We start from the raw sequence: 21256 nt of genomic DNA on the forward strand, positions 1-21256 counted from the left end.
GGGTGTGTTTGAGAGGTCCAGAGTTCTAGACCGGTATGGGCCGAATCAGGAGGATGTGGTACTCGCTTAGCAAGCAGCGTGACGTCCTTTACACTATGGAAAAAAACAAAACGTGTGTACAGAGTTTGGGAAATCCTGATATGAAAGGCAGACATTCTTATTCAAAACATGGTTAGGTTTCCAACAGTTTATATTTTCAATATCCTTATTAATAAACTATTGATCACAAAAAAATTGTTCTCAATGCCAAATAAAAATCGAGACCAAGGGATCCCAAATCTTTTCACTCAGCCCCCCCCCCCCCCCCTTCCAGCATTGGGGAACTCGTACCACATGTTAGGTTCTAATTCTTTGAGTTAATGACTCCACGGACACTAGGAAAGCTTTACCAAGTTTAATTCTTCCCAAAGGGTCGATAGAGCTGCATTCAGACAAACAACATTTCACACAAGCACTGATATTTAACCCTTTCTCCTAGGCTGAGTCTCCTCAAATCAATGCTGTCATGGTGAATGATATCAGACAGTGTCTCTTCTCCTCCCAGAGGATCCCTGATGGCTAACAATAACATATCCTGACATAATGTAGATGTTATACACTGCCCTCTCTCCCTCAGTGACATTGTTAGGTTCTAAGATCTCCACCCGTCTCCCCTAGACATCCCAAAGCCATCTGCCTCCTACAGATAACCATTAACTTCTGATGTAAAAACCAGTCCCTCACTGTTAGATACTATCCTTCTGAGTATAACAATGTTCCCAGTTTAACCCAGGATCTAACACGTCTATTTCTATTGGCACTAGCACTGTTCATGACACTAACTGTTCACGCCGCTCTTGTTGGTGGAGAGAATGTTGCTGCCTTTAAAGCTTATTTCCTGCAATTCTACACATTTTGTCATGGGGTGCAAAGGAAATGTTGCTGTTTTAAAGCTCATTTTCTTGCAATTCTATACATTTGGCCATGTCTAATGTGTATTCATGTGTTATTTGACTGACAAACTTGTCAAGATCTATGGGCTAAATAACCTATACTGAACAAAAATGTAAATATATGTAGAGTTGATCTCATTTTTCTTGAGCTGAAATAAAAGATCCCAGAAATGTTCCATTCACACAAAAAGCTTACTTCTCTCAAATGTTGTATACAAATTTGTATACATCCCTGTTAGTGAGCATTTCTCTTTTGCCAAGATAATCCATCCACCTGACAGGTGTTGCATATCAAGAAGCTGATTAAACAGCATGATCATTACACAGGTGAACCTTGAGCTAGGGACAATAAAAGACCTCTAAAATGTGCAGTTTTGGCACACAATGCCACAGATGTCTCAGATTTTGAGGGAGCGTGTAATTGGCATGCTGACTGCAGGAATGTCCACCAGAGCTGTTGCCAGATAATTTAATGTTCATTTCTCTACCATAAGCCACCTCCAACATACTTTTCAATAGTTTGGCAGTACATCCAACTAGCTTCACAACATCAAGTGTAACCATGCCAGCCCAAGACCTCGACATCCGGCTTCTTCACCTGCGGGATTGTCTGAGACCAGCCACCCAGACAGCTGTTGAAACTGAGGAGTATTTTTGTCTGTAATAATTATGTTTGGCTGGATCTGGCTCCCAGTGGGTGGGCCTATGCCCTCCCAGGCCAACCCATGGCTGCTCCCCTGCCCAGTCATGTGAAATCCATAGATTAGTGCCTAATGAATTTATTTAAATTGACTGATTTCCTTATATGAACTGTAACTCAGTAAAATTGTTGCATGATGTTTATATTTTTGTAAGATATAAATTTAAAAAACGTTAGTTGACATGGGCTCATTGATCTGGACATTTCTGACAAGTTATAAATAGCTCTCTAAGGTATGTAAAGACTAACATGACAAGAGGAACTGATGATGCACTACCCAATTTCTAAATTGCACCTTGTGCATTCCACTATTACAACTTAAAGAGCTGGACTGAGTATATACAGTGCCTTCGGAAAGGATTTCAGACCCCTTGACTGTTCCAAATGTTACATTACAGCCTTGATTAAATAAAGTAAAATCAACATCAATCTACACAGAATACCCCATAATGAGAAACCGAAAATAGGTTTTTAGAAATTTGTGCAAATGTATAAAAAAAATTGTATTCAGACCATTTGCTATGAGACTCGAAATTGAGTTCAGGTGCATCCTGTTTCCATTGATCATCCTTGAGATGTTTCTACAACTTGATTGGATTCCACCTGTGGTAAATTCAATTGATTGGACATGATTTGTAAAAGGCACACACCTGTCTACATAAGGTCCCACAGTTGACAGTGCATGTCAGAGCAAAAACCAAGCCATGAGGTCGAAGGAATTGTCCGTAGAGCCCCGAGACAGGATTGTGTCGAGACTCTGATCTGGGGAAGGGTACCAAAACATTTCTGCAGCATTGAAGGTCCACAAGAACACAGTGGCCTCCATCATTCTTCCTAGAGCTGGCCGCCCAGCCAAACTGAGCAATCGGGTGAGAAGGGCCTTGGTCAGGGAGATGACCAAGAACCTGATGGTCACTCAGAGCTCAGACAGAGCTCCAGGGTTACTCTGTGGAGATGGGAGAACATTCCAGAAGGGCAGCCATCACTGCAGCACTCCACAAATAGGCCTTTATGGTAGTGGCCATACAGAAGCCATTCCTCAGTAAAAGACACGACAGCCCGCTTGGAGTTTGTCAAAAGGCACCTAAAGACTCTCAGACCATGAAAAACAATATTATCTGATCTAATGAAACCAAGATAGAATTCTGTCATGAATGCCAGATCACTGTAGCTGTACACAGCCAATCTGTAAATAGAACACCCAACTACCTCATCCCCATATTATTTATCCTCTTGCTCTTTTGCACCCCAGTATCTCTACTTGCACATCATCATCTGCACATCTATCACTCCAGTGTTAATGCTAAATTGTAATAATTTCTTCTCTATGGCCTATTTATTGCCTTACCTCCCTACTCTTCTAAATGTTCACACGCTGTATACAGATTTTTCTACTGTGTTATTGACTGTCTGTTTATGTGTAACTTTGTGTTGTTATTTTTGCCGCACTGCTTTGCTTTGTCTTGGCCAGGTCGCAGTTGTAAATGAGAACTTCTTCTCAACTGGCCTGCCTAGTTAAATAAAGGTGAAATAAATAAAATAAAAAGCCAAGCTTCACATCTAACCTGCCACCATCCATACGGTGAAGCATTGTGGTGGAAGCATCATGCTGTGGGGATGTTGTTCAGGATCGAGGGAAAGATGAATGGAGCAAAGTACATAGCAATCCTTAATGTAAACCTGCTACCGAGCGCTCAGGATCTCAGACTGGGGCGAAGTTTCACCTTCCAACAGGACAATGACCCGAAGCACACAGCCAAGACAAGACTTGAACCTGATCGGATGTCATAAGGTGAATGCACCAATTTGTAAGTCGCTCTGGATAAGAGCGTCTGCTAAATGACTTAAATGTAAATGATCAAACATCTCTGGAGAGACCTGAAAATAGCTGTGCAGCAACACTCCCCATCATTATGGGATATTGTGTGTAGATTGATGAGGGGAAAAAAACATTAATCAATTTTATAAGGCTGTAAGTAACAAAATGTGGAAAAAGTCAAGAGGTCTGAATACTTTCCGAAGGCACTGTATGTATGTACATACACACACTACCGGTCAAAAGTTTTAGAACACCTACACATCAAGGGTTTTTATTTCTGCTCTTTTTCTACATTGTGGAATAATAGTGAAGACATTATAATTAGGAAATAACACATGGAATCATGTAGTAACCAAAAAAAAGTGTTAAACAAATCCAAATATATTTTATATTTGAGATTCTTCAAATAGCCACCCTTTGTCTTGATTACAGCTTTGCACATTCTTGGCATTCACTGAACCAGCTTCACCTGGAATGCTTTTCCAACAGTCTTGAAGGAGTTCCCATATATGCTGAGCACTTGTTGGCTTCTTTTCCTTCACTCTGTGGTCCAACTCATCCCAAACCATCTCAATTGGGTTGAGGTCAGGTGTTTGTGGAGGCCAGGTCATCTGATGCAGCACTCCATTACTCTCCTTCTTGGTCAAATAACCCTTACACAGCCTGGAGGTGTGTTGGGTCATTGTCCTGTTGAAAAACAAATGATAGTCCCACTAAGTGCAAACCAGATGGGATGGCATATCACTGCAGAATGTGGTGGTAGCCATGCTGGTTACGTGTGCCTTGAATTCAAAATAAATCACATACAGTGTCACCAGCAAAACACCACCACTTCCTCCATCCTTCACGGTAGGACCCACACATGCGGTTGGAACCAAAATCCTCAAATTTGGACTCATCAGACTAAAGGACAGATTTCCACCGGTCTAATGTCCAATCCATCTAATGTCATCGACCACGACGACCTGATTCATGCAGTCTCATCAGAACAGTTGATGTTGAGATGGTCTGTTACTTGATTTATTTTATTTATTTGGGCTGCAATTTCTGAGGCAGATAACTCTTATGAACTTATTCTCTGCAGCAGAAGTAACTCTGGGTCTTCCTTTTCTGTGGCGGTCCTCATGAGATTCAGTTTCATCATAGTGATTGATGGTTTTGCGACTGCACTTGAAGAAACTTTATAAATAAATATTTAAAAAATAAATCATATTTTGATTTGTTTAACACTTTTTTGGTTACAACATGATTCCATATGTGTTATTTCATAGATTTGATGTCTTCACTATTATTCTACAATGTAGAAAATTGTAAAAAATAAAGAAAAATCCTTGAATGAGTAGGTGTGTCCAAACTTTTGAATGTACTATAAGTATATATATATTTAAAAGAAATTGGAGGACCCCATGCCTCACAGTTTGGAAACCACTGTTCTAGACCACCGCTCAGGCCAGGAAATTCGGCCTGTGTTTGTGCTGGTGTAACTTTAGATGGGCCAGTCGTTTGAAGCTGAGTCCACACACAGCACAGCAGTACGGTCTCTCCCCAGTGTGCGTGCGCTGGTGTACTTTCAAAATGTCCACCCTCGTGAAGCTCTTGTCACACATAGTGCAGCGGTGAGGTTTCTCCTGCGTGTGAATGCGCTGATGCAGCTTGAGGTTCCAGAGCCGACTGAACTTGTTCCCACAGATGGAGCAGCAGTAGGGCTTGTCTGTCGTCTGGCTGCACTTGTGCCTCTTCAGGTCGGAGAAGGAGGTGAAGCCCTTGGAGCAGTGGCTGCAGAGGTGAAGTCCCTCTGCCTGGTGGACTCGCTGGTGGACCTTGAGGTTGCAGGCCTGGGTGAAGGTCTTACCGCACTGGGTGCAGGAGTACGGAGGCCCAGATGCTGAACTCAACCCTCTCCCCGTTTTGTGTGTCTGCTTGTGGGACTTGAGGGAACCAGAGTCTGGGAAGCTCATGGTACATTGAGTGCAGGCATGACGCCTCCCCCCTCCTCCTGTTACTTGCTCTTGTGAACAATCTCTGAGGTTTAGAGAGTGTCCAAAATCGTCAGCGGCATCATCCGGGCTCTCTGTGTTGTTGTGGGCAGAGCTTCCAGAGTGGATGGAGGTTAGCCCCCTGTGGCCAGCTCTGTTACCCGACTCTGGGACACCGTGTTCAGGGTACAAGACACTGGAGTCCTGCAAGTACCCCTCCTCGTTGATCAACAGGCAGTTCAGGTCTCCCACCACCGGGTGGGGGGGTGGCGTTGGCGACTCCACCTGCTCCCTCCGTCTCTGATGGGAGCCAGGCATGTGGGAGCGATGGTGATGGTCTCCCCCCTCAGACCCCCCCAGGTTCACCTGGTAGTGACCCACAGCTCCGTAGCTCAGCGCCCCCAGACGAGACGGAGAACCAGGAAGCCTATCCAGCCCTTCCATGTCTATAAGATGGCCTCCACTACTAAGACTGTCATAACCAGACTTCTCAAAGTCACCCCCTAGTTCCTCCATGCTGTAGTGGGGACGGTAGAGAGGGTCGATAGGTTTTCTTTGGTCTCCCTCTGGGCCTGGTGGTTCAGGCCTCTGGTCTAGACTGGATCCCCACTCATCCTGGCACTGCTGTAGCTCCTGCTGAATAAAACTCTTACTGGGCCCAGAGACATCCAAACCATCAGCCTCTGAAGAACACAGGGTACATGTGGCATTAGAAGCATTAACATTTAAGACAGGGGTGTTAAACTCATTCCATAGAGGGCCTAGTGTCTGCTGGTTTTTGATTTCCCCTTTCAATTAAGACCTAGACAACCAGGTGAGGGGAGTTCCTTAATAATTAGTGGCCTTAATTCATCAATCAAGTACAAGGATGGAGCGAAACCCACAGACACTCCGTGGGATGAGTTTGACACGTGAGTTAAGGCATTGGCAATTGTAGAAACAGTAGTAGAGTAACTGTAATGTTAAATGTGTACTTACAGTTTCAAGTTGACATGAGTAATAATGAATACATTTGAAATGACACAGCATATTATAAAAGTTACTCTTCTTATCATTCTCTTAAACCTAAAGGTAAGCAATTGTCTATGTTATGTTTGTTGTAAACAACTCACCGTCCAGGCAGAACTCCCATCTCTCCTGTAGCTCAGTATTGTGGAGAGCCTCCTCTTTCAGCAGACTGTCCAACTTCTGACCTGTGACCTCTGTGGACTGGAAGAGCAAATTAATGAGTCGATTCTAACTAAATAATGGATAAACTGACAGTGACTGAACAGAGCTGACATGATGGTTTTCTTTTCAGAATACTCCTCTGGGACCCCCAGACATCTCACAACTTTGTCGTAGCCCTGAACTAGCATACCTGATTCAAGTAGTGAAGGGCTTGATGATTCGTTGACAAGTTGAACTGAGTGTTTAAGTTCTGGAACAGTTCAAATATGAGGAGAGGTTTGACAAAGGCTGCCCAATTATTCCTCACAGACTATCTGTTCTAATATATCCTTTAAAATAACATTTCTAACTGAACTTTCTGTAACACTGCACCCTCCACCCTTCATAGGTGTTTAGTCCCCTACCTACCTCAGAGATTCTCCTAGGGCTGGTGGCCCCAGCCTCCATGTGTTTAGTCAGTCCCCTACCTACCTCAGAGGTTCTCCTAGGGCTGGTGGCCTCAGCCTCCATGTGTTTAGTCAGTCCCCTACCTACCTCAGAGGTTCTCTTAGGGCTGGTGGCCTCAGCCTCCATGTGTTTAGTCAGTCCCCTACCTACCTCAGAGGTTCTCTTAGGGCTGGTGGCCTCAGCCTCCATGTGTTTAGTCAGTCCCCTACCTACCTCAGAGGTTCTCTTAGGGCTGGTGGCCTCAGCCTCCATGTGTTTAGTCAGTCCCCTACCTACCTCAGAGGTTCTCTTAGGGCTGGTGGCCTCAGCCTCCATGTGTTTAGTCAGTCCCCTACCTACCTCAGAGGTTCTCTTAGGGCTGGTGGCCTCAGCCTCCTCCAGATCATTGAAGGTTGTTTCCCCGGCCACGCCCCCACAGCTGCTCCACTCCTCCCCTTGTACCTTCTCCTGCTTCAGGCCACGCCCCCTCTCCACACCTGGCCACAGGTAAACAAAGAGAACATTTCATTTGGAGTAAAAGGAAAGTAACATTGTGGATGGAGTCTCCTCACATCAGATGAAGGAAAGGAAACATCTTATTAAGATGCCATCACCAGCCATGACTGACTCTTTTCTTAAACCAATACTGTCTGATCAGTGATCACCAAAGTATATAAGGTACACAATACAGCAGCCTCACTTCAGTGATGCCTCCATTTATATATAACCAGTCAAAAGTTTGGACACACATACTCATTCCAGTTGAGGTCGGGTTTCAATTAACAGGTGTGCCTTTTTAAAAGTTAATTTGTGGAATTTATTTTCTTCTTAATGCATTTGAGCCTATCAGTTGTGTCATGAAAAGGTAGGGGAGGTATTCAAAAGACAGACCTATTTGGTGAAAGACCAAGTCCATATTATGGCAAGAACAGCTCAAATAAGCAAAGAGAAATGACAGTCAATTATTACTTTAAGACATGAAGGTCAGTCAATCCAGGAAATTTCAAGAACTGTTCATGTTTCGTCAAGTGCAGTCGCAAAACCCAGAGTTGCCTCTACTGCAGGGGATACGTTCATTAGAGTTAACAGCCACAGAAATTACAGCCAAAAAATAAATGCTTCACAGAGTTCATGTAACAGACACATCTCAAAATCAACAGTTTAGAGGAGACTGCGTGAATCAGGTCTTCATGGTCAAATTGCTGCAAAGAAACCACTACTAAAGGACACCAATAATAATAAGAGACTTGCTTGGGCCAAGAAACACAAGCAATGGACATTAGACTGGTGGAAATCTTTCCTTTGGTCTGATGAGTCCAAATGTGAGACTTTTGGTTACAACTGCCGTGTCTGTGTGAGACGCAGAGCAGATGAACGGATGACCTCCGCATGTGTGGTTCCCACGGGAAGCATCCAGGAGGTGTAACGGAGGTGCTTTGCTGGTGACACCGTATGTGATTTATTTAGAATTCAAGGTACACTTAACCAACATGGCTAACACAGCGTTCTGCAGCGATATGCCATCCCATCTGGTTTGCACTTAGTGGGCCTATCATTTGTTTAGGCTGTGTAAGGGCTATTTGACCAAGAAGGAGAGTAATGGAGTGCTGCATGAGATGACCTGGCCTCCACAAACACCTGACCTCAACCCAATAGAGGGTTTGGGATGAGTTGGACCACAGAGTGAAGGAAAAGCAGCCGACAAGTGCTCAGCATTTGTGGAAACTTCTTTAAGACTGTTGGAAAAGCATTCCTGGTGAAGCTGGTTGAGAGAATGCCAAGCGTTTGCAAAGCTGTTAAAAGCGGCTAGTTTGAAGAATCTAAAATGTAAAATATGTTTTGATTTGTTTAACACTTTTTGGTGTTATTAACATGTGTTATTTCATAGTTTTGATAGCACTATTATTCTACAATGTAGAAAATAATAAAAAATAAAGAAAAACCCTAGAATGAGTAGGTGTGTCCAAACTTTTGACTGGTACTGTGTCGTTAGATGTCTCTCTTCTCACCTGTCTGTGAAGTTCCTAAGCTTATCTCTTCACCTTCCTTGCCAGCTCTCCCACAGTCCCCACACTTCCCCCTCTGGCCTCCCTCTCTGTTCTCCGACCACTGCAGCCGCGTCTTCAGTGACTCGACCTGTTCCCGGCTCCGGGACACCTCCTCCAGGAAACTATCCTCCACCAGCCTGGTGATCTCGTACATGGCTGACTTAAGGACCGTCTCCATGACTCCGGAGAGCTGAGACTGGAAAGTTATGATGGCTGCGGACATCATGGCAAAGTGTCTATGAGCAGCTAGCTACAGTTAAGAGATAGTAACTTTTAGATACGTTTGTTCAGGTTGGTCAGTGTTACGATTCCGTATATCAAAAGGAAAAATCGCTCAAATTAGCTGCAAAGATACAGGTAACTAAACCACTTTTGTCTGTGTTAGCATGCTAGCAAACGTTGCTGTTGGATGTTGTGGTCTCTACCTAATGCATTTTTTTTAAATATAATTTCGAGATATAAGATGTAGCATTTACTGTATATGTGGCTATTCGAATGAATATAAAATACCAGAGGTATTGAAAGAAAGCAAGGCAATGGTAGTTGGCTCGGCACTTACTTTGCTAGCCAGTCAACACAATAAGCATCCACCCCCAAAAAATGTACTTCCGGAAACATACCAACGGGTCGGGTAGTGGAACATTCTACGTCGGAACGTTACCTTATTCGAGTTAAAAAGACGACCTCTATTTATTGTGTATAAATTGACAGAAAATGTACACGGGAAGCAATTTATCTCAGCCATCACTCAATGCGTCACACAAAGCACTGTGCGCCGAGTCCATAAAATAAGAATTAGTCATATTACCAACATAGGCCAATTCTGATCGCCCCTGTACTTTTTTGGGGGGGAAATATGAATATATTGTAGATTCATATGAAAGTGTGGGTTGAAGAGAACCGCTGCCAACAAAAAAAAGTCATATCAACAGCTAAATGCATGAATTTGGTGCACTTTAATATGAACATTGAGAGATTAAATATTTTTCAGGTAACTAACTAGCATCTTCCCACCTGCAACAGCAGACATTGTCAGTATTCAAGTACAGTTACTACTGTGAGTCTCTCTACTCTGGAACAGTCTCCTCTGGAACACTCTACTCTGGAACACTATACTCTGGAACACATACAGTACCAGTCAAAAGTTTAGACACACCTACTCATTCAAGGGTTTTTCTTTATTTTTACTATTTTCTACATTGTAGAATGATAGTTAAAACATAAAAACTATGAAATAACACATGTGGAATCATTTAGTAACCCAAAAAGTGTTTAACAAATCAAAATGTATTTTAGATTTGAGATTATTCAATGTAGCCACCCTTTGCCTTGATGACAGCTTTGCACACTGTTGGCATTCTCACAACCAACTACATGAGGTTGTCACCTGGAATGCATTTTAATTAACAGGTGTGCCTTCTTAAAAGTTAATTTGTGGAATTTCTTTCCTTAATGCGTTTGAGCCAATCAGTTGTGTTGTGACAAAGTAGGTGGGGTATACAGACGATAGTTCTATTTGGTTAAAGACCAACTCCATATTGTGGCAACAACAGCTCAAATAAGCAAAGAGAAACGACAGTCCAGCAATGGTTTAAGACATCAAGGTCAGTCAATCTGGAAAATGTCAAGAACTTTGAACGTTTCTTCAGGTGCAGTCGCAAAACCATCAAGCGCTATGATGAAACTGGCTCTCATGAGGACCGCCACAGAAAAGGAAGACCCAGAGTTACCTCTGCTGCAGAGGACAAGTTCATTAGAGTTACCAGCCACAGAAATTGCAGCCCAAATAAATGCTTCACAGAGTTCAAGTAACAGACACATCTCAACATCAACTGTTCAGAGGAGACCGTGTGAATCAGGCCTTCATGGTCGAGTTGCTGCAAAGGAACCACTACTAATAGACACCAATAATAAGAGACTTGCTTGTGCCAAGAAACACGAGCAATGGACATTAGACTGGTGGAAATCTGTCCTTTGGTCTGATGAGTCCAAATGTGAGATTTTTGGTTCCAACTGCCGTCTGTCTTTGTGAGACGCAGAGTAGGTGAACTGCTGATCTTTGCATGTGTGATTCCCACCGTGACACATCGAGGAGGAGGTGTGATGGTGTGGGGGTGCTTTGCTGGTTACACTGTCAATGATTTATTTAGAATTCAAGGCACACTTAACCAACATGGCTACCACCACATTCTGCAGCGATATGCCATCCCATCTGGTTTGCACTTATTGCGACTATCATTTGTTTTTCAACAGGACAGTGACCCAACACACCTCCAGGTTGTGTAAGAGCTATTTGTCCAAGATGGTGAGTGGTGGAGTGCTGCATCAGAAGACCTGGCCACAATCATCAGAAAATAGTAAAAACTAAGAAAAACCCCTGAATGAGTAGGTGTGTTCAAACTTTTGACCGGTACTGTAAATCTATAGTGTATTGCCAAAAACCACTCAACAACTTCAACCATAGACTCTGACATGTGCAATAAGCCAAACTGATTAGAGAATCCCACAGTACTCAATCACCCTCTCTCTCTCTCTCTCACACACACACACACACACACACACACACACACACACACACACACACACACACACACACACACACACACACACACACACACACACACACACACACACACACACACACACACACACACACACAATTAGAATGCACAGGGTGGGTGGGGGGGTCGAGGTGAGGAGGAGGATGATTATTTAAGATACTGTTTGAAGAGGGAGTGTTTCAGATGTTTTTGGAAGATGGGCAGGGACTCTATTGTCCTAGCTTCAGGGGGAAGATGGTATTACCATTGGGGTGCCAGGAAAGAGTCGAGCATCGACTGGGCTGAGCGGGAGCTGCCCTCCCGTAGGAGTGGGAGGGCCAAGAGACCTGAGGTGGCAGAACGGAGTGCTCGGGTTGGGGTGTAGGGTTTGAGCCTAGCCTGAAGGTAGGGAGAGGCAGTTCCTCTTGCTGTTCTGTAGGTAAGCACCATGGTATTGTAGTGGATTGGAGCTTCAACTGGAAGCTATTGGAGTGTGCAGAGGAGCGGGGTGGCGTGAGAACTGTGGAAGGTTGATAACCAGGTGAGCTGCTCTGTTCTGGATAAGTTGCAGGGGTTTGATGACACAAGCGGGAAGCCTAGCCAACAGAGAGTTGCAGTAGTCCAGACGGGAGAGGACAAGTGCCTGGATTAGGACCTGTAACGCTTCCTGTGTGAGGTAGGGTCGTACTCTGTTGTAGAGCATGAACCTGCAGGAGCGGGTCACTGCTTTGATGTTTGCAGAGAACTACAGGGTGTTGTACAGGGTCACGCCAAGGTTCTTTGCGACACTTTGGAGTTGTCAACTGGGAGGAAGAGCATATTTATGCTTGATCTGAAAATATGTTGAGGAGGCTGTGTGTGGAGGCTGTTGTGGAGGCCAAATCAAGTTCCTTAAAGGCTTTGCATGGTTAATCAAACGTCTGCAGTGGCTGTACAGCATTTACTGCGATATGACCTCTGTAGAAGTCAGGGCACACATACTTCTTGCGCTTGGCAAAGCAGAGCTGCTGCAGCAGCGCCTCTTCAACCTCAGGAGGCTGAAGAAATTCGACTTGTCACCAAAAACACTCACAAACTTTTACAGATGCACAATCGAGAACATCCTGTCGGGCTGCATCACCGCCTGGTACGGCAACTGCTCCGCCCACAACCGTAAGGCTCTCCAGAGGGTAGTGAGGTCTGCACACCGCATCACCGGGGGCAAACTACCTGCCCTCCAGGACACCTACACCACCCGATGTCACAGGAAGGCCAAAAAGATCATCAAGGACAACAACCACCCGAGCCACTGCCTGTTCACCCCGCTATCATCCAGAAGGTGAGGTCAGTACAGGTGCATCAAAGCTGGGACGAGAGACTGAAAAACAGCACATTTTACTTATGTAAATTTGATATTTCAGGTTTTTATTTAAGAAATTTGCTAACATTTCTAAAAACCTGTTTTTGCTTTGTCAGAATGTTAAACAGCCATCACTAACATTGAGTGGCTGCTGTCAACATACTGACTCATCTCTAGCCACTTTAATAATGAAAAATGTATGTACTAAATGTATCACCAGCCACTTTATATAATGTTTACATACCCTACATTACTCATTTCATATGTAAATACTGTACTCTATACCATCTACTGCATCTTGCCTATGCCGTTCGGCCATCGCTCATTCATATAATTTTTTATGTACAAATTCTTATTAATTCCTTTACACTTGTGTGTATAAGGTAGTTGCTGTGAAATTGTTAGGTTAGATTACTTGTTAGATATTACTGCATGGTCGGAACTAGAAGCACAAGCATTTCGCTACACTCGTATTAACATCTGCTAACCATGTGTATGTGACAAATAATATTTGATTTGATTTGAGACCTCGTTCGGTGGCCGTGGCGGCTTTACCTTTTAAATGGTCTCTCTCCAGCCCTCGACCTACCCCCTTCATTATCACCGCCAGCCCTCGCTCCGGCTTCATGTCTTCCCAGTGCCCGCTGACATTCCAGCAGGCATGGCAGTACCGCCAATCACAACTGATGTAGTTGCCGTTCCAGCTCCAAGTCTCCCCAGTTTCAGCAGAAACATCTCGCTAAGAACCAGTACGCAGACTGCGGTCGTGTCCTGAGCAGCACTGCCGCTTTAGAGAGCCACTCCTCCTGCTCTGCCTGCGGCAAGGACTTCCCCAACTTCAAGGCCTGAAACTGCATCCACGGCAACCAGCAGGGCCACTACTTTCAACAGGGCCACCGTCTACCGCTTTTGGCGTGACCACAGCGGCGTGCGACTGTTCGTCTGCCTGATCTGTGCCAAACGCTTCATCATCCGGCGCATCCTCGAAGCGCCTGGAGCTGAATGTCCACCTGAGGTGGCACCACGGGGAGAAGAGACACTGGTGCTCGTACTGCAGGAAGGGCTTTCTGAATTACAATAATCTGAAGAGGCACAAACTGGTCCACATTGGGGAGAAACCCTACACCTGGCTATCTGAAGAAACACCTGAAGACCATACACAAAGACAGATAGAGAGAGCAGGGTGTGAGTCTTAAATGGTACCCTATTCTCTATATAGTGCACTACTTTGGTCTAGAAACCATGGCAGGCCCTGAAGGAATAGTTCTCTCTCCATTAGCTGTGAATTCAAAACCCAGCCGTGTTAGTTTTAATGAAGCAGGGATCCCCATCTATTCTCACAGTGATTGGGATAGGATCCTACCTAGGATAGGATAAAGCAATCCTTCAGACCCCCCCCCCCCCCCTAAAAGATTTAGATGCACTATTGTAAAGTGGCTGTTCCACTGGATGTCATAAGGTGAATGCACCAATTTGTAAGTCGCTCTGGATAAGAGCGTCTGCTAAATGACTTAAATGTAAATGTAATGTAAAAATGTAATGAAAGACTTGTTCTTTTATGTTTTTGTCACGCCCTGATCTGTTTCACCTGTCTCTGTGATTGTCTCCACCCCCTCCAGGTGTCGCTTATTTTCCCCACTGTATTCATCCCTGTGTTTCCTGTCTGTGCCAGTTCGTCTTGTATGTTTTTCCAAGTCAACCAGCGTTTTTCCCGTTCTTCTGATTTTTGCAACTATTTCTCCTTTTTCTAGTCCTCCTGGTTTTGACCCTTGCCTGTTTTTGGACTCTGTACCCACCTGACTGACCTTTCTGCCTGCCTTGACCACGAGCCTGTCTGCCACGCTGTACCTCCTGGACTCTGATCTGGTTTTGACCTTTTGCCTGTCCACGACCATTCTCTTGCCTACTCCTTTTGGATTAATAAACATTGGAAGACTCCAACCATCTGCCTCCTGTGTCTGCATCTGGGTCTCGCTTTGAGTCATGATATATTGATTGATTACAAGTATCAACGCGGCAGGTAGCCTATAGGTAGGTGGCATAGCAGTTAAGTGTGTCGACCCATTAACCGAAAGGTTGCTGGTTTGAATCCCGGAGCTAGGTGAAAAGTCTGTCGATGTGACCTTGAGCAAGACACTTAACCCTAATTGCTCGTATACAGTGCCTTGCAAAAGTATTCATCCCCCTTGGCAATTTTCCTATTATTTTGCATTACAACCTGTAATTTTAAATAGATTTTTATTGGGATTTCATGTAATGGACATACACAAAATAGACCAAACTGGTGAAGTGAAATGAAAAAAATGATTTGTTAAAAAGAATTGACAAAAAATAGAACGGAAAAGTGGTGCGTGCATATGTATTCACCCCCTTTGCTATGAAGCTCCTAAATAAGATCTGGTGCAACCAATTACCTTCAGAAGTCACATAATTAGTTAAAGTCCACCTGTGTGCAATCTGTGTCACATGATCTCAGTATATATACACCTGTTCCGAATGGCCCCAGAGTCTGGAACACCCTTAATCAAGGGGAACCACCAAGCAAGCGGCACCATGAAGACCAAGGAGCTCTCCAAACAGGTCAGGGACAAAGTTGTGGAGAAGTAGAGATCAGGGTTGGGTTATAAAAAAATAAAATAAAAAATTGAAAACACACAGAGCACCATTAAATCCATTGTTAAAAAATTGAAAGAATATGGCACCACAACAAACCTGCCAAGAGAGGGCCGCCCACCAAAACTCACAGATCAGGCTAGTAGGGCATTAATCAGAGAGGCAACAAAGAGACCAACGATAACCCTGAAGGAGATGCAAAGCTCCACAGCGGAGATTGGAGTATCTGTCCATAGGACCACTTTAAGTCATACACTCCAGAGAGCTGGGCTTTACGGAAGAGTGGCCATAAAAAAGTAATTGCTTAAAGAAAGAAATAAGCAAACACAATTGGTGTTCGTAAAAAAGGCATGTGGGAGCTTTTGGGCCATCAAGGAAAACGCTATGTCTAGCGCAAATCCAACACCTCTCATCACCCTGAGAACACCATCCCCACAGTGAAGCATGGTGGTGGCATCATCATGATTTGGGGATGTCTTTCAACGGCAGGGACTGTGAAACTGGTCAGAATTGAAGGAATGATGAATGGCGCTAAATACAGGGAATGTTTTGAGGGAAAACCTGTTTCAGCTTCCAGATATTTGAGACTGGGACAGAGGTTCACCTTCCAGCAGGACAATGACCCTAAGTATACTGCTAAAGCAACACTCAAGTGGTTTAAGGGGAAACATTTAAATGTCTTGGAATAGCCTGGTCAAAGTCCAGACCTCAATCCAATTGAGAATCTGTGGTATGACAAAGATTGCTGTACACCAGCGGAACCCATCCAACTTGAAGGAGCTGGAGCAGTTTTACCTTGAAGAATGGGCAAAAATCCCAGTGGCTAGATGTGCCAAGCTTATAGAGACATACCCCAAGAGACTTGCAGCTGTAATTGCTGCAAAAGGTGGCTCTACAAAGAATTGACTTCAGGGGGTGAATACTTATGCATGCTCAAGTTTTCTGTTTTTTTTGTCTTATTTCTTGTTTGTTTCACAAGAAAACATATTTTGCATCTTCAAAGTGGTAGGCATGTTGTGTAAATCAAATGATACAACCCCCCCCCCCCAAAATACATTTTCATTACAAGTTGTAAGGCAACAATATAGGAAAAATGCCAATAGGCGTGAATACTTTCGCACTTTGGATAAGAGCATCTGCTAAATTACTAAAATGTAAAGCTTTTGTTGTGTAAACATTTGGGGTGCTTTTGTTGTTTGGAATAATAATGCTTCGAGAGAATGACGTAGCGAAGTGCACAAAAAAAAAGACAAGAACAATTTTGAATTCATAATCAAATGTTATTTGTCACATGCTTCGTAAACAACAGGTGTGGACTAACAGTGAAATGCTTACTTACGTGCCCTTCCCAACAATGCAGAGAAAGAAAATACAGAAATAATAGAAAAGTAAAACATAATAATAAAAGTAATTCACGACTCTGTTGGTGTGTTTGGGCCATGATAGATTTTTTTATTTAACTAGGCAAGTCAGTTAAGAACATATTCTTATTTACAATGACGGCCTACCGGGGAACAGCTGCCTACCGGGGAACAACTGCCTTGTTCAGGGGCAAAACTACAGATTTTTACCTTGTCAGCTCAAGGATTTGATCCAGCAACCTTTCAGTTACTGGCCCAATGATCTAACCACAAGGCTACCTACCGACAATAGATCCTTAGTGATGTGGACACTGAGGAACTTGAAGCTCTCGACCCACTACAGCCCCGTCAATGTGAATGGGTGCGTGCTCAGCCATCCGTTTCCTGAAGTCCACATCAGCTCCTTTGTCTTGCCCACGTTGAGGGAGAGGTTGTTTTCCTAGCACCACACTGCCACGTCTCTGATCTCCTCCCTAAAGGCTGTCTCATTGTCGTCGGTGATCAGGCCTACCACCATTGTGTTGTCTGCAAACTAAATAATGATGTTGGATTCGTGTGTGGCCAGGCATCGTGGATGAACAGAGAGTATAGGAGGGGACTAAGCACGCATCCCTGAGGGGCCCCCGTGTTGATGGTTAGTGTGGCGGGTGTGTTGCCTACCCTCACTACCTGGGGGCGTCCCGTCACGAAGTCCAGGATCTAGTTGCAGAGGGAGGTCTTCAGTCCATGGTTCAGTCCCAGGGTCCTTAGCTTAGTGATGAGCTTGGAGGGCACTATGGTGTTGAACGCTGAGCTGTAGCCAATGAAAAGCATTCTCATGTACTTTTGCTGTTCATTTTGTCCAAGTGAAAAATGCAGTGGAGTGCACTAGAGATTGTGTCATCTGTGGATCTGTTGGGGCTGTATGCAAATTGGAGTGAGTACAGGTTGTCTGTGATGATGGTGTTGATGTGAGCCATGAACAGGCTTTCAAAGAATGTTTGGCTACAGATGTGAGTACTACAGGATGATAGTCATTTAGACAGGTTACCTTGGCATTATTGAGCACAGGGAATTTGAATTGAGACTTGAATAATTGTATTTGAAACATATTCTGGTTATTTTTTCTAATTTGTTTTTAACTCTATTTATTAGGAAAGTTAGAAGCCTATAAACAAGTTTAAATATAGGTGTACTGTGTTCATGGTTTTTATGTTCTGCGGGTTGAAACTAGTTGCTTTAAAATGTGTTTTATTTGTATGTAAAAATCTGGGCTGGGAAGTTTCACTTGAACAACCCTCTAAGTCGTAATTACAAGCACTTATACCTTTTCAACCAAAACATGACAAATCCAATTTTGACAATTACAAACTTATCAATTTGGATAATGTAGCTAGTTTTACCATACTGTCAATGTTAAGCAAACTAGATAACTTTATTATGAGCAACATTAGCTAGCAAAAATCTTATTGGTTAAAGAATTGGTCTGACTTCAAATACACTTGAACACAATCATGTCAGACTTACGACTTCCCACGAGCACACGAATGCTCCATCATTCAAATGTTTCATAGGTTACGCACGATCATTATGACAGACAATTTATAGACAGTCCAAATGTAAGACATTAATTCTTATTCAACACATGGTTTGATTTCCAACAGTTCATATTTTCAATGTCCTTATTAATAAACAATTTCTAAAAAAAATGGTTTTCTAGACCACTGCTCAGGCCAGGAGATCCAGCCTGTGTTTGCGCTGGTGCCACTTCAGATGGTTCAGTTGTTTGAAGCTGAGTCCACACACAGCGCAGCAGTACGGTCTCTCCCCAGTGTGGGTGCGCTGGTGCACCTTCAAATTGTCCGCCCGAGCAAAGCTCTTGTCACACATAGTGCAGCGGTGGGGTTTCTCCTGTGTGTGAATGCGCCGGTGCAGCTTGAGGTTCCAGAGCCGACTGAATTTGTTCCCGCAGATGGAGCAGCAGTAGGGCTTGTCTGTCATCTGGCTGCACTTGTGCCTCTTCAGGTCGCAGAAGGAAGTGAAGCCCTTGGAGCAGTGGCTGCAGAGGTGAAGTCCCTCTGCCTGGTGGACTCGCTGGTGGACCTTGAGGTTGCAGGCCTGGGTGAAGGTCTTACCGCACTGGGTGCAGGAGTACAGAGATCCTGACCCTGAGACTCTACCCGTTTTGTGTGTCTGCTTGTGGGCCTCAAGGGATCCAGAGTCTGAGAATGTCATGGTGCATTGATTGCAGGCGTGACGCTTCCCCCCTCCTCCCATTACTCCTCCTTCTGTTACCTGCTCTTGTGAACGATCTCTGAGGTTTAGAGAGTGTCCAAAGTTGTCAGGGGCACCATACAGGCTCTCTGTGTTGTTGTTGTGGGCTGAGCTTCCAGAGTGGATGGAGGTTAGCCCCCTGTGACTGGCTCTGCTACCTGACTCTGGGACACCGTGTTCAGGGTACAAGACACTGGAGTCCTGCAGGTACCCCTCCTCGTTGATCAACAGGCAGTTCCGGACACCCACCTCTGGGTGGGGGGATGGTGTTGGCGACCCCACCTGCTCCCTCCGGCTCCGATGGGGAACAGGCATGTGGGAGCGATGGTGATGGTCTCCCCCTTCAGACCCCCCCAGGTCCACCTGGTAGTGACCCACAGCTCCGTAGCTCAGCCCCCCCAGATGAGACGGAGAACCAGGAAGCCTATCCAGCCCTTCCACGTCTAGACGATGGCCTCCTCCACCACCAGCACCGCCGTAACCAGATTTCTCAAAGCCACCCCCCAGAGCCTCCATGCTGTAACGGGGTTGGAAGAGAGGTTGGCTGGGGTCCGCTGGGTTTCCCTCTGGGCCTGGTGGTTCAGGCCCCTGGTCTAGACCGGATCCCCAGTCAGCCTGGCACTGCTGCAGCTCCTGCTCACTGAAACTCTTACTTGGCCCCGAGACGTCTGAACCAACGGCACCTGAAAACACAGGGGATATGAGTCATTAGAAGCATTAATATTTAAGACATTAGAACTAGTAGAAACAGTAGTAGAGTAACTGTAATGTTACATGTGTACTTACAGCTTGAAGTTGACATTACATGTGTAATAATGAATACATTTGGAATGACACAGCATATTATAAGTTACTCTTCTTATCATTCTCTTAAACCTAAAGGTAGGCAATTGTCTATGTTATGTTTGTTGTAAACAACCCACCGTCCAGGCAGACACCCCATCTCTCCTGTAGCTCAGTGTTGTGGAGAGGCTCCTCTTTCAGCAGACTGTCCAGCTTCTGACCTGCGACCTCTGTAGACTGGAAGAGCAAATTAATGAGTCGAATTCTGACTAAATGATGGATAAACTGACAGTGACTGAATAGAGCTGACATGGTTCTACATTCAGAATTCTCCTCAGGGACCCCCAGACATCTCACAGCTTTGTCATAGCCCTGCACTAGCATACCTGATTAGAGTAGTGAAAGGCTTGATGATTCGTTGACAATTTCAATCAAGTGTTTAAGTTCTGGAACAGTTCAAATATGAGGAGAGGTTTGACAAAGGCTGCCCAATTATTCCTGACAGACTATCTGTTCTAATATGTTTTCTGAAATATATTTCTACCTGAACGTCCTGTTACACTGCACCCTCCACCCTTCACAGGTGTTTAGTCCCCTAGATACCTCAGAGGTTCTCCTAAGGCTGGTGGCCTCAGCCTCCAAATCATGGAAGGCTGTTTCCCCGGCCACTCCCCCACAGCTGCTCCACTCCTCCCCTGGTACCTTCTCCTGCTTCAGGCCACGCCCCCTCTCTGCACCTTGCCACAGGTAAACAAAGAGAACATTTTATTTACGTAAAAGGAAAGGTGAACGCAACATTGTGGATGCTGTGAAGTCTTTTTTTGCATCAGTGCAGATGAAGGAAAGGAGGCCTCTTTTTGAGATACCACTAACTCCTTTCTTAAACCAATACTGCCTGATCACCAAAGTATGAAAGGTACAGATTACATCAGTCACACTTCAGAGTGATTCTTCCATATTGACTTTAGATGTGTCTCTCCTCACCTGTCTGTGAGTTTCCAGAGTTTCCACCTTCCTCATCTGCTCTCCCACAGTCCTCACACTTCCCCCTCTGGCCTCCCTCTCTGTCCCTCTCCCTTCCTCTGTTCTCCGACCGCTGTAGCCTCTTCTTCAGCGACTCGACCTGCTCACGGCTCCGGGACACCTCCTCCAGGAAGCCGTCCTCCACCAACCTGGTGATCTCATATATGGCTGACTTTAAGACCGTCTCCATGACTCCCGAGAGCTGGGTCTGGAAGGTGAGGACGAGGTTCTCCGACATACTGCTTGTGTGTGTGTGTGTCTTTTTCACAGATC

General features: G+C 44.7%; 2 protein-coding genes across 5 annotated transcripts; both read right to left on the reverse strand.

Annotated features, from left to right (window-relative positions):
* Window positions 1-379: 379 nt before the first annotated feature.
* Window positions 380-9726, reverse strand: LOC129841291 (zinc finger protein 628-like). Of its 3 annotated transcripts, none has more exons than XM_055909492.1 (5): window positions 9631-9726; window positions 9033-9284; window positions 7132-7520; window positions 6540-6636; window positions 380-6110 (listed from the first exon to the last, which is right to left on the reverse strand). In XM_055909492.1, exons 2-5 carry the CDS (start codon window positions 9247-9249, stop codon window positions 4897-4899), a joined length of 1917 nt encoding a protein of 638 aa, XP_055765467.1. In that variant the 5' UTR covers window positions 9250-9284; window positions 9631-9726; the 3' UTR covers window positions 380-4896. The 3 variants fall into 3 exon arrangements, with proteins under 3 accessions (XP_055765467.1, XP_055765466.1, XP_055765468.1); XM_055909491.1 differs by having other exon boundaries at window positions 9033-9321; window positions 9631-9723; XM_055909493.1 differs by having other exon boundaries at window positions 7384-7520; window positions 9033-9683.
* Window positions 9727-18137: 8411 nt separating this feature from the next.
* LOC129841293 (zinc finger protein 628-like) lies at window positions 18138-21225 on the reverse strand. 2 transcript variants are annotated; one of them, XM_055909495.1, is made up of 4 exons: window positions 20945-21225; window positions 20564-20691; window positions 20101-20197; window positions 18138-19860 (listed from the first exon to the last, which is right to left on the reverse strand). In XM_055909495.1, exons 1-4 carry the CDS (start codon window positions 21219-21221, stop codon window positions 18632-18634), a joined length of 1731 nt encoding a protein of 576 aa, XP_055765470.1. In that variant the 5' UTR covers window positions 21222-21225; the 3' UTR covers window positions 18138-18631. The 2 variants fall into 2 exon arrangements, with proteins under 2 accessions (XP_055765470.1, XP_055765469.1); XM_055909494.1 differs by having other exon boundaries at window positions 20564-20697.
* Between the last annotated feature and the right edge of the window lie 31 nt (window positions 21226-21256).

Source organism: Salvelinus fontinalis, chromosome 42 (genome assembly GCF_029448725.1).
Source record: "Salvelinus fontinalis isolate EN_2023a chromosome 42, ASM2944872v1, whole genome shotgun sequence".
NCBI classification, from domain to species: domain Eukaryota; kingdom Metazoa; phylum Chordata; class Actinopteri; order Salmoniformes; family Salmonidae; genus Salvelinus; species Salvelinus fontinalis.

Bases quoted from the DNA above. Each gene is read 5' to 3' on its own strand.
- LOC129841291 (XM_055909491.1), bottom strand. From the start codon at position 9,297: ATGATGTCCGCAGCCATCATAACTTTCCAGTCTCAGCTCTCCGGAGTC. The intron at 6,637-7,131 runs GTAGGTAGGGGA...TTGCTCTTCCAG, and splicing joins GCCCTAAGAGAACCTCTGAG to TCCACAGAGGTCACAGGTCA. The intron at 6,111-6,539 runs GTGAGTTGTTTA...TGTGTTCTTCAG, and splicing joins ATGGGAGTTCTGCCTGGACG to AGGCTGATGGTTTGGATGTC.
- LOC129841293 (XM_055909494.1), bottom strand. From the start codon at position 21,221: ATGTCGGAGAACCTCGTCCTCACCTTCCAGACCCAGCTCTCGGGAGTC. The intron at 20,698-20,944 runs GTGAGGAGAGAC...ACCTGTGGCAAG, and splicing joins CTCTGGAAACTCACAGACAG to GTGCAGAGAGGGGGCGTGGC. The intron at 19,861-20,100 runs GTGGGTTGTTTA...CTGTGTTTTCAG, and splicing joins ATGGGGTGTCTGCCTGGACG to GTGCCGTTGGTTCAGACGTC.